At 40.9% G+C, this 18,937-nt stretch overlaps 1 protein-coding gene across 21 annotated transcripts in view; it reads right to left on the bottom strand.

Annotated features, from left to right (window-relative positions):
• The window catches only part of NRXN3 (neurexin 3), a 1,063,598-nt gene that overhangs the window by 775,246 nt on the left and 269,415 nt on the right, over positions 1-18,937 (bottom strand). For all 21 annotated transcript variants that reach the window (XM_068400267.1, XM_068400270.1, XM_068400271.1 and 18 more), the window contains 2 exons: positions 10,712-11,150; positions 5,444-5,827 (listed from right to left, as the gene is read on the bottom strand). In XM_068400267.1, the coding sequence (XP_068256368.1) occupies positions 5,444-5,827; positions 10,712-11,150 (823 nt within the window). The remainder of the gene's footprint in view (positions 1-5,443; positions 5,828-10,711; positions 11,151-18,937) is intronic.

Below are 18,937 nucleotides of genomic sequence, written 5' to 3'. Positions count from 1 at the left end.
TAACAGCCCTCCAGCCCTTCTTGTTGACCAGACTTGCAACTCACCCTAATTTCTACTGGGTTCAGTATGAGAAGGTAGTTCATATGCAACAGGAGGAAAAATGCTACCCATTGCATCGGAGGATCCTTTTTGTCAATTCTCCCAAAGCCTGCCCTACATCTGATGACCGGAAAGCATTTGGGAAGCTCTCCCATGGGCTTTCAGATGTTTTATGTCCTTCATGATATTTTATGTCCTTCAAACTAACTAGCAAAATGGCAGACCTGTTGGAACAAGGTACTTTAGAACAGAGAGGCTGCACTGCAGACACTGTTCTCTGATACTCTGATTCTTTGTAAAACCCTAGGATGCAAGAATGACTAAATACTACCAAGAGTACAAGCTCCAAGTTTTTTTTCCCTAGTGCCTGACACAGCACAACCCAAGACCTAGCAAACTCAGTACAAAGCCTCAAATAGGTACTTGCAATCATAACTTCCATCACAAATCCACTTTGCTGTGCCTACCATTCATTTCAGAGACACCCAAAAACTGCTTTTCAGTTTAGGAGTCTTTCTGGCATGATTAAATTTTGCTCTCCACTGTACATACTCTAACCATATATAACAGGAGTGCAGGAGAGCTCAGGGAGCAGAGGGAGGCAGGATCATTACCACATTACAAGGCACTCGGAGCATCACTTGCAGGAGGGATTGTGTCCTGTCTATTAGCTTCTTTTCTATTTTCTTTGCTTTATGCCCCCACCCCAAACAAGACATCCTCTTTTTTTGTCAGTCTGGTAGCCTTGGCAGTTTGGCACTATCAATTCCTCTGCAGCACAGACAGTTACCTTCTGGAGTGAAGCAATACTGAATTATCAGACTAGAATCTCCACATAATCAATAAAAGGAGACAGGCAAATCAACAAAAGGAGACAAGCAGATCGTCTTATTGCTTTGAATTTCTCTTGAAAAGCAACTACATCCCTTCACTGACTGCACAGGGAACTTAGACATTTAGCACAGGTCCTCATTGCCAGGCTTCTACTTTTTTAATCTTAGACTACTTATCCAAGGCATCTGAAGAAGGAGGTCACAATACTACTTTGAGTTCATGCCACTTGCAAGGCCAGCAGTCTTATTTCCTAGCCTGGTGGACAGCCACACCACTGCTCCCTTCCAACAGCTACTGTGGGATCGCTGAAGTTTCAGAAACTCATCCAAATGCTGCTATGTTTATAGCAGCTCCTCAATTTTTTTAACAGCAGCTCGAAAAGGCTCTTCTCATATATGATTTCCAACATTGTCACATTGAGTTAGACTGGGTAGCAGAAAACCATTATGGCAAGATGATAGAGAATGGGAAGCTCAAGGATTTAAGAAAATAAATAACTAACAGGTGTGTTATCTGGTCAGCATAGCCTCTGGTGGAAGGTGTGAAATGGGGACCACATCTAGCTAACTGCCAGCATTTGTTGCTGCCTTTGCTTAGCCTCAGCCTGGCATTGAGCACTTCTGGCCCATGAATTCCATTGCACTTTCATCTCCTCTCCTTTCTGTATCACCTGCCACTGGCTACAGAGCTGGAGAGAAACACAATCTCACAAGCAGATCAAGCAAAATTTACAAAGACTGAGGAGAGTCTTGTTTAGGTGAAGTACTTTGTCTCAGCCTTTCTCAGGATCAAACACTGATGTCCATTCACTCTACTTTCTATGGCAAGGACTTGAATGTAAATATACCTGATAGAAGCCTTCATGATTTGTCTCCCAAGAATATTCTAACATACAGTTACCAAAAGAATCAGAGCAGTTCTACCAGCACTTTTGACTCCTTGACACACCCCCTCCTTGGGTGGGAGTCATATCAGACATGAACTGGTCTTTGCCATGTCTCACTCCATCTCTTCTATGCAATTTCAATTACCCCAAGGAGGGACTACATTACCCTTAGAAGCTATGACACTTTAAGACTGAAAACACCTTTGTCTGCTTACATCACTGCCAATACTGAATGACCGATTAGATACTGGAATTGTAAGAATGAATTTGAGGCCTTGGCAGCAGTCCTCCACTCTGCGCCCTATCAAACTGGAGCCGCAGCAAGGTTTCTCCACCTGCACAGAAGTACTGCCTGAGCAGATCACTGCAAACAAAGCCTATGTTGCATCCAGTGTAACTTGCTGAATATACAGAGGTGTTACTTCACTGACAGGACTAACTCCCACAGCCTCAGATATAGGTGACATACTGAACACTATATATTTGTATTGTTTTACCATGAATAAAAAAGAACCCAAACCTCTTTTCTAACTATTACACAATCAATTTCCTTTTCAAGTCCCTTTTAGATGTATAACAGTCCTTGATACCGCTAAGTATAAAATGTATGAGAAATACAGCATTATAAATGTAGAAATGCTACACCTGGAAAGTGGGAGATAGACTTTACCACCACCAACAAATGAATCATCTGCTTCTCTCCCTGGAGTTGTACATATGTATTTTGTATTTTTAGTACCTTAACTAAACGTTAAGTATGTGCTTTACTTTGTGATAAAGACTGATTTTCCTGGTAGCCAACAGGCATAGAAGATTCTTTCTTTCAGGCCCCTTAACCCTTTACTCTGCATCTTGGGCTGCAAACCCCTTCCAAGAGTTACACTCCTCTCTTTTAACAGGACAGAAGTCTAAGGACTGAGTAAAGTGAGTGAGACACCCTTCTCAGATAACAGACAACAGACTGGAAAAGTGGGTCAGTAGCTGCCTCTTATTAAAAGAGCTAGCCTGCTCCTTCTTCATTCCTCCCCTTACATACCAGCCTGGCTCCCCGCTGGTCCTGTGGCAGCTCTTTAGTCACTACACAGAAGTACTACTGTGGCATGGCAGCATCTCTCACTTTGATTTCCTTCCCAGTCTCCATCTCAACTTTTCTCCTTCCAACAGTATTTGGATCACAGGCAAGCTGAAGTCAGGACTTGCAATAATCCTTGGGCGTCAGACCATGAGAATGAAAAATATCGTTGTTAGCCTGCAATATTTTTGCTCTTAGAGGCAAAATCACTGTGCACTAATGCCGTCGCCTGATACCAAGTAGTTGTATCAGAGCAGTATGAGGCTCCTATGCAACACCACGATAAATGTTGTGGAGTCAAATACACTTCAATCTGCACAACTTCTTTTGTTTATCCAGTCTACAAACATTTATTCCCCATGAGCTGCTTCTCATGTTGTCAAGGAACCTCAGGCACGAAAGCCATGTTTGCCTGACACTGGGCCTAAACCAGTAAGTGGTCTGTGGTTTCTAGTTATAGACACAATCACTTTTCCAGGATTAGGACCTCTGCATACATTTTTTATGTTGTCCTGAACTACATCATCATTGTTTTGTTGACCTTAAATATATTCTGATTCTAATACATATTTATTAGGACCTCAAGTTTCCACACTGGTAGACATGCATTCATACAAGTATCTTTCTTACTCATGCTGATGCTGGCCAAAGCATGACCAAGTTATGGACCTCTTGTCAGACTTGAGATTCATTTCTCCTAAATTAAAATGCTTACATGCCCTTAACATACTTATTTCTTTTCACTGATAATGAAAGGAGTAAAAACCAACACCATAGATATCTAAATGTACAGGAGATGAATCCTGTTCTTTATGTCACTGGTTAGCTTTGGATTCTCTTCTGAGAGCCAGGTCCAGGAGATGGACATAAGCCAGACTCCAGAAAGCCCTGAATCACAGAGCTGGTCACTCCTAATACTAAATAAAGACCAAGGTCAAGCATAACTGCAATTTTGTGGGGGAACAATGCGTATATGGTAGCACTTCTTTTTATCATGTCTGTCCAAAACCTAATCACACAACAATTGGCCAAAACAATTCCCAAGGCTGTGGTTGAGAAAACCTCTTAAGTTTTTCAGAATCTTCTAATCCATTGTAGTCTATAAGAGAGAACTGCTGAGCTGACATTGGCATAGCCAATGCCCATGAATCTTACATTTTCACCCATGCCCTCACAGCACGGATGGCAGTGTTAATGCTTCAGCTGTTTTAAGGACCACTGGTAATTAACTACTATTGCCGCTTAGGACAGCACGCTACAAATTGCTGGCTATGAGAAGTTTTATGAATGATCATAGATCTTGTGCTGTAAAACCTAAAACCCCCACTCAGTCTATAGGAAGAATTTTGGTCACTAACAAAAACTTCTTGCAAAGAAGAAAATCCTATGGTGAGTGAATGAATTACAAATCTCAATTCTGCTTAATATTTTATGCACTGTACCTAACTTTCACGTTCTTTCGCGTAAGTGGCATGGTACTGTGATCAATATTAAAAAATGCATAGTGGGGACACTGAGTAGGAAAGAAGCTTCTAAAATATTTATGTCAGAAGCTCAAAAATATCTGGGTTTCCAGTTCTAAGACACATGCTACAATCATTAGGCCATGGTGCCAAGTAAGGTAACAGAAAAAAGGGGCTAAAAGCTCTAAGACTTTGCTAATGGTTTACAGTTAATTCTTGGGTATACTGTGAGTGCAGTTCAGCCAGAATGTGGTGCTAATGGCCAAATATTAATAGGAAGATTGGTTTCAATGTAAGAAAACAACCTTTATGGAATATTGTTTCCTTTCTAAGTGATATTAGCCCCATCTTTTTTGTTGAAAACCACTCACCTACCTCATCCTGAGGGTGGCACCAGCACAGTAAGGTTAACAACAATTAATGGAACCACCTGGTATTTGAGAAATATATAGCTCAGATATCTTAAATTAGTAAATTCCTTTCCATGAGGCCTAGAACACATACGTTTTACCTGCCTGTACCAGCACTGCTTGTGCCACGTATCTCCAATAATATGTCTTTAAATCAACAGTCAGAATGAGGAAGGATAAGATGCAGAGAATCTCCCACCATCTCCTACAGATTTGCCTTATCAGAAGTGAACTTGGAGACATGTTGCTGTTAACACTATCTCATTAGTTGGCTTTACCCATAAAACAGCCATCAAGGAAATCCTACCATGCAAAAAAAGAGGAAGACTAGACAGAACTGGGATACATCATATGTCCCATACAAGAAAAATCTCCATAACTCAAGTTCACACTTGGTACTGTTTCCAGTAATTTGCCTGAGACTTCTTACATGCAGCAGCATTTTCTGCCTTAGCATACAAACCATACTCAGCCAAAGAAACCCTGGAACCTGGAGACAAGTTCTTCAGAAGGCTTAGGGAATGAAATGGCACATGAAGAAGGTAAGCTCATGAAATGAAGGTGGAAAAGACTGGAAGGAAATGATCAGAGAAGAAAGCTTTCCTACTGTGGGGACTGGAACTTAGCATTGGGAAGACCAACAAGGGCTGGGGAAGGTCTCATGGAAAGACTGGATTTTGTTCTAGTTCTTCTGCACACATTCAGCTCTGTGTAACTGAGGTCAGAAAACTCAGCTTACCTCGCTCACATGTTCTACCCCAATAGCCAGTGCCAGTGCAGTCACAAATGAAGCGGTTCCAGCCATCCTTGCAGACTGCATTATTCTTACACGGGTAGCTGTCGCACTGCTTGGTGCTGAGGCGGGAGCAGGAGGACTTGACTCCTGCAGCATTCTGTGCCTCTGCCAGCTGCCGGATGTTCTTGCTTCGTCCATCAATGAACAAGTCTCGGATACAGCCAACGTAGCCATAGTTCAGCATTGCTGTCCAGAGCTCTGTGGGAAGGATGAGTCCTGCCCGGTTCTCAGGCAGCCCACCAAGGTACATGTCACCTTCCAGATCTAGGATTTCACTCTCCCCACTAGCAGTGAATGGGGTGCGTCTGCTGTTCACTGATATAGTACCTAAATGAGGAGGAGAAAGAGACATCAACACTTTCACTTACAGTCTCAGTCTAGCTCAATTTTTTCCAATAACTGAGTGAGGTTTAAGGTTCAGCACAGGAGAGTGAAGACTTCTTCCTAGCCAAATGTACTCTTAACAGAGACAGCGTCTCCCATGCAGCTCCTTCTCCTCTTGAACCACAGGCCATAAGAACTCTCATGCAGATCATCATGTGTCTGTATCTCAACTTGCATTATAAGGTCACAAGCATAATAATGCAATGGCTAAACAATAACATGTAAAAACTGAGTATTATTCAATGGCATTCATCCAGCAAAGGAAAGACTTACTGAGAACATACAGGAGTTTGATGGTATCAGGACTGGAGAGAAAAAAGTTAAGTAAAAGCGTATTAATTCAACACTACATAGCTCTTCCAGAAAACACTTCATCCGTACCTCCAAAGCTGTACCTGGATGATGGAACTAAATAGACCCTCATCAAGTTTGTAGATGACATCAAATTGGGGAGAATGGTTGATACATTGGAGGAAGCACAGGGCTACCATTCAGAGAAACCCTTACAAGGTGGAGAAAAGGACTGATAGAAATTTGAGGGTGATAGAGCATTGGAACAGGCTGCCCAGGGAGGTTGTGAAGTCTCCTTCTCTGGAGGTATTCAAAACCTGCCTGGACACGACCCTGTGCAACATGCTCTAGGGGAACCTGCTTTGGCAGTGGGTTGGACTAGATGATCTCCCAAGGTCCCTTCCAATCCCAGCCATTCTGTGATTCTGTGAAATATTTGATGTAATATACAAAGTCCTACACCTGAGGCAGGATAACCTCACACATAAGGTTGTTGGAGACCAGTCTCCAACTGGCTGGAGACCAGCTGGCTAAGGAGCAACTTTGCAGATATGGGGATATGGCACACAACAATTTGAACATGAGTCAGCAGTGTGCACGTGCAGTGACAAGAGACACTGATCCCAGGCTGCAGCAAAGAAAACTCCAAATTCATAGAAAGGAAAATTTTTCACCATGCGGGTGGTCGAAAATGGGAACAGAAACCTCAGAGAGGTTATGGAATCACCATCCCAAGGGCATTCAAAGCACAACTGAACACGATCCTGAAGAACACTTAGATTTCAGCAGAGTTTGGACTAGAAATCTCCAGAAGTTTGTTCCAAATAAATTATTCAACGGTTTTACAAAGAAAGTTAAGTATATTCTAACTTCCATTTTACAAATAGGAAAATTGAGGTAGAGAAAGATAAAGATCATCTCTGAAGAACAGCTATTATTAAAACTGTAGTGGCCTCCATATGCTCCAAGCAAGATGTGGGCATACTGCACTGAGGCCATTCCTATATATTTCAAGAAATTGTTCCAGCACATATAATAATCAGAACAGATAAAACAGGTGCAGAGAAGTGAAGTGACTTGTTTAAGGTCAGACAGTGCATCCAAAGAAAAAGAGGGAACATAACATGGGTCTCTCACATCCCAGAGCAGCGTACTCCTCAGAAGAGCATTCAGCAGGTTTCATGACAGGGACATCAGCCCACCAGACACTCAGCTAAAAAATCAGCAATTCACTCTCCCTAGCTATAAATCATCGCATCCAATTGCCTTGTCATTAAGATAGTCTGCCCTCAGAGACAACTATCCAAGCTTTATGATTAGTTCCACATCATTGCATTTTTATCATACACCCCTACAATAAAGTGGGAGAGTTTAGTTAATAGAGTTAGCTCTATTTTGTGTCTCTGTAAGAAAGTGCAGTCATGTACACATGCTATTTCTTCAGTTGTAGTAAGTGTCGTCTTAGAGAACAGCATGTATGACACAGACACAAGGTATTTCATGTGTGTGATGTTCAGTAATAATTTAGGAATAATGTCAGAGGCAGCAGAGTGCCAGAAGCAACAGAGGCGTTACAAATTAAAGGCTCAAAGAGAACCACGGTTATTTGATGAATCATTTTGTAAAAACAAGCTGCAGCACTGCTGACGTTTTCCCTTTTACAAAGTAAGAAAAGAGAAGATGTGACAATACACCTACAGTTGTAAAGGCAGCATGTCACAGAGACACAGGACCAGAGCCCCCCTTCCAGCATCTCTGCTGTACTCCTCAAAAGCAGTATGTGGAGTACATAGTGCTCAGAAGACTAGAACAAACCAAAATACTGGAGGGCTGAGCTCCAGATAGCTGCTACTATGCAGAAAACAAACAGCACCTGTGGAAGCCACAAAGGTAAAGAAACCCCACTCAAAAGAGAAGAAATACTGGATATCAAGAAGAAGTGTAAAACCTGGAGAAAGAGCATGAGATGATGAAAGGAAATAGGCTAGACAACAGCCTAAACTTTCTGCCAGTGTTTTGTACCCTGCAACTATTCCTATAAAGAGATGGTACTAGCTCGGATGCACAGCACTTTTAAGACCAAGCTGTCAAGATGGAGAAATTCTGAATTGACCCTAGGAAGAAGCAGCCACATGAGCTGACATCATTTTTTTTTTTTTTTTTCAAATCCCATGTTTGCAACTCTGTTTAGGCAGATCAAATCCCATCTTGAGAAATCAGAAGCACCTAAGCATCTCCTTTCCAGTCCCTTCAGCACTTTGTGCAGGGCTAAAGAACTAACAGACCAAAAGATCCCAGTTACTGAAGGCAGAGCTGGTATACAAAGCAGCACACCGATGCAACCATAGACCAAACCTTCCAGTAAGACTTTTAGTGTCTGAGTGGATGGGGCAACATGCGTGTTTTGTAGCCGATGACCAGCTGAAAACATTGTCTTGTGTAACGGTGCTCTGTGTTCCCCATCTAGAAACTGACAGGTTTTGTGGACGCTTTGTAGGAGCTTTCCCCAAGGACAGAAAGGTTACTGGACGCTAGGTGTCCATGTCCACACCGTCAGCTTCTGTCAGAGGAGAGAGAAAAAACAGCTTTTGTTGCTCTGGCAGCCCACATAGACCAAAGCATACACAAAGCCTAAGGGGACTAGAGGTGCCAGAGGTTACTCGAGCACTACTGCCATGCTTCCTCATATTTGTGTTCCTGCCTTAGTACACTGCAATAGTGAATATTTGGATTTTTAGGCTATGTTACTAAGCTCAGCAGAGCCTGAAGTTTTGGACTGTTACAGAAATGGGAAGAAGAGGAGAGATGACACCTAATAAAGGCCTGGCTGCTTTAGTAATGAGAATCAGAACCTCTAGGTCACTAGCTTATTAAACCCAAATGGCTGTTTTGTACCCTACATTAAGTTCATTATTTCAGTTCAGTTTCTAGATGACAGGCACCCACATTTAAAAAAAAACCAAAACAAAACTCCAAGGTATAACCATTCTCTGGTCTGCACGTGGGAGAAAAGCCAAGGACTAAACAAGAAGAGATTCTGAACTTCCTTCTCACACCTACCAAAAGTACCACAGGATAAAAGTGGTAAAGGCTTGCTAAAGGTATGGTGCAAAGAAATTTCTGTTTTTTCTCCTTCTGCAGCTGCCTCTCCAGGGACCAGACAGTCCCCAAGTGAGCAAGCAAAACTGAAGGCAGTACTGAATGCAACTAATTGAGTTTATCCTTGGAAGTTAATTAAATTTTAGCTATTCTAAAGGAATCAAAACTCCATTTATTTATTTATGGCTTCCTTTATAAAATGTTCCTATCGATGTCTTTTAGAGATAGCAATATATAACCACACATATTAAGTCCTAGTAGAGCACCATGCCAAATACAAAGTAAGTACTCACATCATCAAAGAAAAAACTAGCTTCAGGCAAAGATCTGTTCAAACAGCTAGGCTTTGCACGATATCTAAAAGTCAGATCTTTTGAAAACTCAAGGGAAGCGAATTCTAGCACTGCGTTCTCTCTACTGATGGCATTCAGCAACTGGAAACATAAAATTAGGGACCTAAAGCTATCATCTGAAGATCACCCGGCAAATCCCAAATCCACTTGCAAATGTAAGCAAAATTCTATTTGAAGGGATATACAGCCAGGCTTTGAGATCCCAACAGTTCAGGAAGAATTTCAAGTACAGCTGTTCACATATTCTCAAGATGAAGTTACAGTATTTGATCATTTTGTTTCCTTACACGATTTCAGAGTAGATAATGAGCATGTTAGCTTGATACCCAGCACTAGAAACAAACAAAATACCTCTTAGTAATTGCATGGTAGATATATTGTTAGAAATAAACTAAACCACATTTTTGAAAATGAGAAGCTGAGATAAAAAAAGGAACATCCACTGAATGCTGACTCAGATATTAAGACTAGATTTTGGCATCCAAGAGAGAGTAAAGAAACCTTACTGAAAACTACAAGGTACTAAAGGAAATTGAATAGGATGAAAATGTTGATTTGTTGCCATAATTTTGTTGCCCCATTACTTTTATTTTCCTCATGACATGATCCCAAACCCTTGTTCTTTAAAGACACAAGATCCAGGAGAAGATGATAATATTAGGTCACAGCAGTAAGTTTTCATTTGGTTTCTACTAAGTTTCTTTTTGAACATAAACCCAAAGCAGATCAGTGAGAATTTCTCAAACCAAGATCTAAATAATAATGGTTCTGAAGGATCTTAAATCTTACTGTGGTCTACAAAGAAGCCATCACTATAATTATGTATGTAATTGCAAAGATAGGTCCAGAATATATGAAGATTGTGAATAAAATATTAATAGACTGACTCTGTGACATGCTATCCAAAGTTCACACTAAGCCATTCTCATCTTTGCTTTGCTGGATAAACATCACTGGAGTAACACTAAGTTTTTCTGAGAAGGTGATTCATATCTAACAGGTTTTGAAGGTTCTGAAAACTAATACACAGCCCTAGGTCTGGATCTGAAAGATGAATCTACTTAAGAAAAAGTCACCACTCTACCTGATCTTCCGTCTCGTTGAATATCCACATGATACCACTCTCCATCATTGGCTTTCTTCTGGGTGGCCTTGACTTTAATGGTCCCAGAGCCCATGTCCAGCAGCAAGTAGAGGTTCCCATCCAGAAGTTCAACTGCAAAGAAGTCTACCTTTGTATTTTTCTGGCTCCTGGCATCTTTCCTTTCCTGAGGCTTGCCATGGGTGAAAAGGATCAGTCCATTGGGTTCAGTGGTTCGGAAATCAAATGAGATGGAGCCCATCCTTTTGGTATTCCATTTAGGCAGACTAATATAGGCCTCAGGTGTCTCAAAGCTGATGGGATCCAGTGTAGCCACATTCTCACATATGAATTTGACTTCCCCGTAGATCTTCATCTTAGTATCACCAATCCGTGCCAAGCGAGACAGCTCCAGACGAATGTCGTTATTCTTATAAACAACCTGCCACACACAAGGAAAAGTATCATACATCAATCCTGCATACAGTACAAATACTCAAATTACTTTCAGCCATGGGAGACAAACTTCTCCCAAAAGGCAGTGGGGAGCAGAAAGCAGACCATGTAAGAGTCTGACATGATGACAGGAGAGAGCACAACCAGGAGCGTGTATAGAAATGACAGCAACGGGTACTTTGCGATGACTATAGATCAGATAAGCAGACAGAAGAGAACATTTAACTGAAGGACAGTGAAAACAATTAACTCTACCACAGGCCCACTCTGCTGTAAAAGCTTTTGTACATAAAATACAGTGTGTCTGGTATCATGCTGTTACATTTGCATAAATCCCATACAAAATACATAATAAATTGCAACCTCCACGTCCATCTCTGCTAGCCACAGCAGGGAACTCTGTACCACCACTGTCATTTCTCTGTTATCCCCATAAGCCCACTTAACTGCTATGAGAGAGATGCAAAAAAATTTAAGCAAGTTGCTGTGAACTGTTGGCGATTGCCCTGTGGCTCCTAAAGAGCTACAAGAAAAAATAAACAAAGACTTAAAATTTCTCTGACCAAGAAATCTTAGATAATTACAGGCACAAACTTGCTATGGAGATACCTACATAGCTTACCCTTGCTTCAAGGAATCTACGCTGTCTGTGCTAACATATTCAGTGCCTGGACTCTTATTCTCTCTGGGTTAAAGACCAGAACTCTGGACTCTTTGTTGCTACATAGATGCAAATTAGCCAAGAGAAGAGTCCCAAACAGGCAAGCACTCCTGAGCATGCCTGGCTTGCTCAGGAGTCCAGACCTCCTGCCCCTCTCCTTCTCACAGGTACAGAAAATTCATTCCTTGCAAAGAGGACTCCTCTCTGCCCTGTGCTGTTCTCACAGAGGCAGGGACTGGAGAAGGCACAAAACTGAAATATTTGTAAACCGTACTTCCTCTCAACCACCTTCCATGGTTCTTAAACCCAGAGCTAGCACATACAGCAAGGAAAAGCATTTCTGCAACTAGCACAGTTTCGACTGAATTCATGTTCTGCAACACTACTGAAGACTGACTTCTTCTAAGGAGTTATTATTTTAAAATACTTTGTGTCTATTACATATAGCATATACATACACACACATTTGATTTCTGCTTTCAAAATGCTAGCAGGATGAGTTGTCAGCAATTTGCTATGAAAAGAGAAGGGAAGGGAGATATGCATTGTTAATTCTACAAACAGGACAGCAAAGTCAGAGAAATGAGTCTGCAGTAGATATTAAAAGACAAACGAGGGAGAGAATAAGGGATAAGCTTCTAAAGTAGGTGACCTCAGGATGGAAAATAAATGAAATCACAATTCAACACATTTGTAGCAAGCAAAGAACTTCCAGCTTTCACTAAGCATTAAAAGAGAATTTCCCCAGCACAGCCCTCACAGCATCAGATTTTCCTGTTGCAAAGGCAAAACACCTTACATCAGAGTGAAAGGAGAAGCCAGCTGTTAAATCCCATTTGGAATCATGGCACAAAGCTGTAGTTCCTCCCAGCAGAGGACAGTATTGACCCACAATAGCTTGTTTTGCTCCAATTCCCAGTAAAGTACTCTGCCCTCACAGAGACTTCAAAAACATCAAGTCTATTAATATCTGCAACAGGAATAAAAGGTATTTTCAATTTGTAGGACTGTACTGGTTTCATTCTACGGATTAACCACGTCAAATATTCTCACTAGACAGACCATACACCTCCTTCCAGGGACTCAGCAAGGCTGTGCATTACAGCCTCCCCCTCTTGCCAGACAACAAGGTGCACCTCAGCCAGACACTAGTTCTGAGCACTGCATGCAGTCCTGCCTCTGCATCTCGAGGAAACAGAGGAGCTGAAGTACAGAGGAAAATAAATAGAACAATTAGGAGGATAGCCTGAAAAGGCCAGGACTCTTATATTTAGAGAGGACTGAGAAAAACCATGACTGAAGTTTACAGAAGATGGAGAAGGTTAATGTAGAACTGCTCTTTGCCAAATCCAGCAATAGTAGAACCATAGGCACTCGATGAAACTTATATCCTACAAGTTTAAAAGGGATTTTTAGAAGAACTTATTTACACAGAGGGTAGTGAACTTCTGAAACTTGCTGTCACAGGAGGTAATGGAAGCAGAGAGCACCAACAGGCTCAAAAAGAACCAGAAATACAAATGGACAGCAAGTCCACAAACAGATATTAAAGGGAAAAGGGACGGACCTTCTAATAACCCTAATCCAATAGCAGTGGATGCTGTGGGAGTGTAAGGGGAGTGCACCACTGACAGTAGCCATGCTCACATGCTCTCCCTAAATAGCACTTGCACCTGCAACTATTGGAGGCAAAATACTGGGTAAATGGATTGGCTGTTCTTCAGGCCTACTAGAGCTTTTCTCATGTTCTACGTGTATAGTAGGTTGTGCACAGTCTACTCCTTGTCCCACTGCATGGGCAGCCTGGGAAAGAGGGTAACTGGAAATGGGTTCCTCTGGACAGAGTCATTCTGCCAGCACATACATACAGGACTCCTTGACTGGTACAATGCTGCATTTTTGGTTTCACCCCAGTATGGAGTTGCTTGGGTGGGCAAAAGAATGCCAGGCCTACATGAACTGTGACTTTAATGATCCTAACATAGGAGAACTGCCCTCTTAGGATACTACTAACAGTTGCTCAAACCAACACTCCTCTAAACTGTATCTTGACCCAGCCTTTCCACATATGAGAGGAGCAGACGGGTAGCACGATACCCTACCTATGATTGATGGCTGCTCCTGGGTTGTGTCTAGCTCTGACTCAGCAATTCGCTTTCAGCAACCTCTGCAGGTTGCTGGTAGAAGGAATACGCTCACATACGCATAAGCAGCTTCTAGCTCTCAGCTGAGCCACATACAGTTTACATCTCCCCCTTTCACATATTCGATATTTGAGTGACAACTCTCATTTCATCCAGGGAAATGCAGAGGGTCTGCCTCTGGGTTTATTTGGGGTTTGCTGCAGACTGCCTTGTATTTCATTAGTCATACCAGTACCACAGCTGGAGAATCCTTGAGACAGAAGACTTTCAAAGGATCTAGAGAAAATTACATGGAGTTAGTTGTAATCCAGAAAAGTGACTAACAATGGTGGATCTGAGAGCAAGTTTGAAAGAAAGGAGCAAGAAAGCAAGCACAAAGACTTGGGGAGTAGAGGAGAACAGGTGTTGAATAGATAACAAGAGTTCTGAATTCAAGCTTTTCAAAGAAGCAGATCCACCTCAATCTGAATCTGTATTATTCAAGTGTTTGTTGTTCTACATTATTTTCTTTAAAAACTCAAACCCACAACCTAGCTTGAGAAATCTGAAAAGCATTTGTGTTTAAGGAAAGAGTACAAGTGTTCACATAGCTGACTTGAGGTATCACTGACAGCCACATTTGGACATCAAGATCTTGATGTATAATCAGGTACACCAGAACCCTCAGCACTATAAACAGAAGGATAAAAATAATCCTTGGGTGTAAAACCAAGATGAATCCTGAGCAGGAATAGAGAGACAATAACACCTCTGGCTTGGGCAATGAAACGCTAAGGCAGCTTCTGATATCCGCAGCTTAATTGTTAAACCAAAGGTTCAAGAATGAGAAAAGGGAACATAATTAAATGACTGGAATGTGTGTCCAATAGTGAAGAATATTCAAATTCAGTCTGTTTAATAGGTAGAGGTTAAGGGGGGATACGATTACAGTCTTCAAGTACCTGTGCAGAAAATGGAATTTGGCAATAGAGGGCTCTTCAATCAATCCATGCGACAAAGGAATAATGGGATCTGGGGGCTAAAATTGAAGTTAGAGAAATTAACATTTTAAAATATTATGGTTTATTTTTACATGAGGGTAATTTGTTATTGAAATAATTTACTACAGGTTATGGTGTCTTCTCTGCTACTGGCAAACTTTAAATTAAAATAGTACCTTGTTTTCTCTAAAAGACGTAGTGAGACAGGAGTTAATTATATAGCAAATCAGCCTAGATTATCATAATGGCTTTTTTCTGGCCTCATAACCTATGAATCTTTGTGTTTTAATGAAATCAACAGCTGCTTCAGTGCAGTTTTCCAGGACAGATGAAACACATCCTTCCCAAATGTTAAAACTGCCTGGTAAAGGAGAAAATCATTGTGTCAATTCAGGTCTGACTTGCCACCCGTGCTTTCACTGAGGCTTTTTTATATGTTTGTAATCCTACCTTGCAACTTACTGTTGAAAAGGAAGGCAAGTAAAAAGTCTAGGACAAAAAACTTGGTTCTATAGTTCTAAATATATGAGCTTCAAGAACTAGTTTCTTAGAGAGTCACCTGCTGCAAGCCAGAGAAGAAACGTTTCACGTTTCACTGAAGAAGCTAACAGCAGTAGGACCTATCATCCGCATAACACTTCCTACCTCATAGTCTCATTTTACCAGCAATCTCTGAACTAACTTGAGGGCTCTCTTTCTGATTGAAACCCACAACTCCAAATGAGGCCATGACTGACTCAGAGAGCTGTTCCCCACTAGACACAGTCTGCTGGTGCCACTCTGGGACATGGCTTCCATATCAACTTAGAAGTAAGCACAGCAATGAAAGTAGTGCCCATAAATTTGTCCATTTTTATCAGAGGGCTTTCTGAACAAACCCAATCTTGCCTGTTTAAACAAAGACAAGTTTGAGTTCATCCCATGTCTGACATGTATCAGAGAAGGTCAAGAGGCCTAAGGGAGTCAAGGAGATGATTCTTGGTACAGACATACACATCGACTTTACAGTTATTTCTGGAAGGAAGGTAGAAAAGAGAAAGAGGAAGAAAACGACTAGCAAAAACTATGCACAGAGCATTTGAAAAATAACCTTTATGCTTTAAATCTTAAAATCGATTTATATTCCAAAAATTAAATTAGAACAATGACAAAAGTGTTTCCTTTTCCATAAGGACTGCTTCTAAATACACGTTAACAGAGGAATATTTTGACTGTTCAATGTCTTTGTTTAACGAATTGCACCAGTATAGATGGATGGTCAGTGATGTGATAGTCTAGATATACACAGTCTCTGATAATCAGCAGTAGAATTCCATGACATCTGAGGCATTTTGGGGGATAAAAAGATATACAGTAAATTAGGTTTCCTTTAAATCTGCTGAGAAAGAAGAGTTTGTTTTAAACTAAGCTAAAACAAATTGGCAATCCAGTTTTGAGGTTTCTTAAAAATGGCAACTTTGCAATTCTGAAGCACTCAAGGAATCTCTCCAGCTAAACTTACAAGAAGCTTCACTCATGGGTTAATCAGAGCTCTAATCAGATGGCTTTTCACAAAGATGAAAAGTGTCTCTCTGCAATCAAGTGAAGATGCAGATAGAGAGGGAGCGACTAAAGTGAGGAAAAATGATGTGCTAGACTTGGCCAGTAGCCAATATAAAAACCTCCTCTCCAAGTTAGTGCTGTTAAGCAGGAAACATGGTTTTCAGGTCAAGCTGGACACAGGCATGCTCCAAAGGGGAATGGCCATCGATAGCCTGGTGAATTAGAAGATGGCCATCATGAACCATCATGAAAAAGGGCAATAACCTGAACGCTGTGTAAGTTTAGTTAGCTAGGAAAAGCACCTCTGAAGTACACTCAAGTTGTCTACCTCCTGCATCCTGTGCACCATTAATTGCTTTTTTTCTGTCACAGGCTGCCCTCCTTCACCAACTGCCCATATCACTTCTCAGAAGGGCTAATTGCGAGACATCCAGCCTAGAGCCTTTCTAAGACTTCCTTAAAGGCACACGCACTGAACAAGACAAGTTCCTGCAGCTTAATAAATTACAGCTTATCAGCTGGTTTACCAGAACTATGTGTTTCTAGCTTGCCCCAATCAGCAGGTAGAAATAAACACAGTTAACAGCACTTTGTGTTTGGGACAGACTATGCATGCAGCGATTCAAGGCTTTGGCGATAGGCAACTAAAGCTGCTATACTTATTTAAAGAACAGTATGTGGACTGTGCATACCTGGTCTAAACATATTTGATGTTTCAGTGGGATAACAACTGTATTCAGGTAATAAACAAACACAATCACCATTCACCACACTGAAGGAGTTAATTTACCTGTCATGAAAAACAATACATCAAACATTGATGATAAGTAACTGAAACCAAACAAGTAAGACTCAAATATGATTTGTGCTATGTTGAGTAAAGTAATGCAACCCTACATTTCATATGAATTATGTTTAACAAAGAACATGTGTTTACCCAGCTAAAAATAGGAATATAGTGAGTAGAACGCTTAAACAATAAGGCACGACTATTTCAAGCTTCCCTACAAAATTTTTTCCACCTCGCAAATCAATTATAGGTTCTGAATAACTTCAAATTTTGTGGAAAACTCCAGAAGAGAAAAGAGATTGATTTAGTTTCAGAAGACTTATAGGAACATACAGAGAAATGGATTCAGGGTGTCAGTAAAAAAGGGCTGAAAAAGGCAGAGTGGAATTTCTTCAACCGGTCTAGTGAGAACACAGAAAAAATAATTATTCAGAGAGAGGCTTATGCTGAAAAACAATGTTTCCTTAACATTTATGGAGGACAGAGTACCCAGTACTTCATTGTGGCCACAACTATCCTTTAAGCCAAAAAATAAGCCCCTGCTTCTCATGAGAATTCAGGACATCGGAGTGTGTTCACAGTTACGACAGAGTTAACACCAATCCAAATCATTCACAGGGTATCCCAGAGCAAGCTTAAACAGATTACGGGAGATCAAGGTCCCTGCCTTATCTTTCACCTTGGAATATACCAAGATAAAGACCAAACATTTCTATCCATGCCTTTTTGGAATAAGATCTAAGATTTTTTGCCTTACAACCAACCAAACATACAAATGAGAAAGATTTCAAACTTCAGTGGGGAAAAAAAAATTGCTTTATAGCTATTTATTGAAGTTCTAATATGTGTCTAGAGCTGTACAATACATTTTTGCATATACTGAGCCTGCTGCTTCTTGAGTTAGCTATGAATACTGCTAAGCGACTAAAACGTCAAATGCTCTACAGCCTTGCTTATTCTTGGTGTTGCATTGCAGCATTCAAACTACAGAAAAGCAGGGTTGTGAAATTACCTACTTGGATTCCTTCTTTTTAACAGGTAGCAATAAGGACAGATTTTGTTTTATCACATGGGTGGATTTCTGCATCCTCCCATCCTGGGATACACTGACTGCTAATTCATTTGGTCTACTGTTGAAGAAAATCCTGATTTCAATGGGAATAGCAGACCCCACAATTGTATCTTGAGACAAACATGAGGGGCAACATTAGAAATTATATATATATTTATTTGTGAAAAAAGGCACAACGAGGCTCCATCCTGCCCCACGTTGAAACCAGCTGCTTTGGCTCAATGAGACATGGAAAGGAGGGGAATGAGACATTTAAGACTCAGCTGGGCCGAGTCCATATTGGAAGATTTTCACGGTTAGGTCATACTGGATTTAAGGAGGGATCTCGTCTTAAGCTTTCCTTTTGAACTCAGTTTTTTACTATCTCAAAGTAGATTTTTACAAGAAGTTTTTGGAGCATGGAGTTTAAGGAAATATTTATGCTATTACAAGTTAAGGTATGAGGGGGGAGAAGCTTTATAGATGCAAGAGAAATGCTGCAGAAGGAGCTATATTAGCCTCAAAAACTAGAGTTGTTTCCTCAGCTACCAAAAAGACACAGCACAGGCTGCAGTAAAATTAAGTAGAATTGGTTGTAGTATGGA

This window comes from Nyctibius grandis, chromosome 4, assembly GCF_013368605.1.
Source record: "Nyctibius grandis isolate bNycGra1 chromosome 4, bNycGra1.pri, whole genome shotgun sequence".
Classification (NCBI taxonomy): Eukaryota; Metazoa; Chordata; class Aves; order Nyctibiiformes; family Nyctibiidae; genus Nyctibius; species Nyctibius grandis.
The sequence above is the reverse complement of the archived record's forward strand: the minus strand, read 5'-3'. Positions and strand labels throughout refer to the sequence as shown.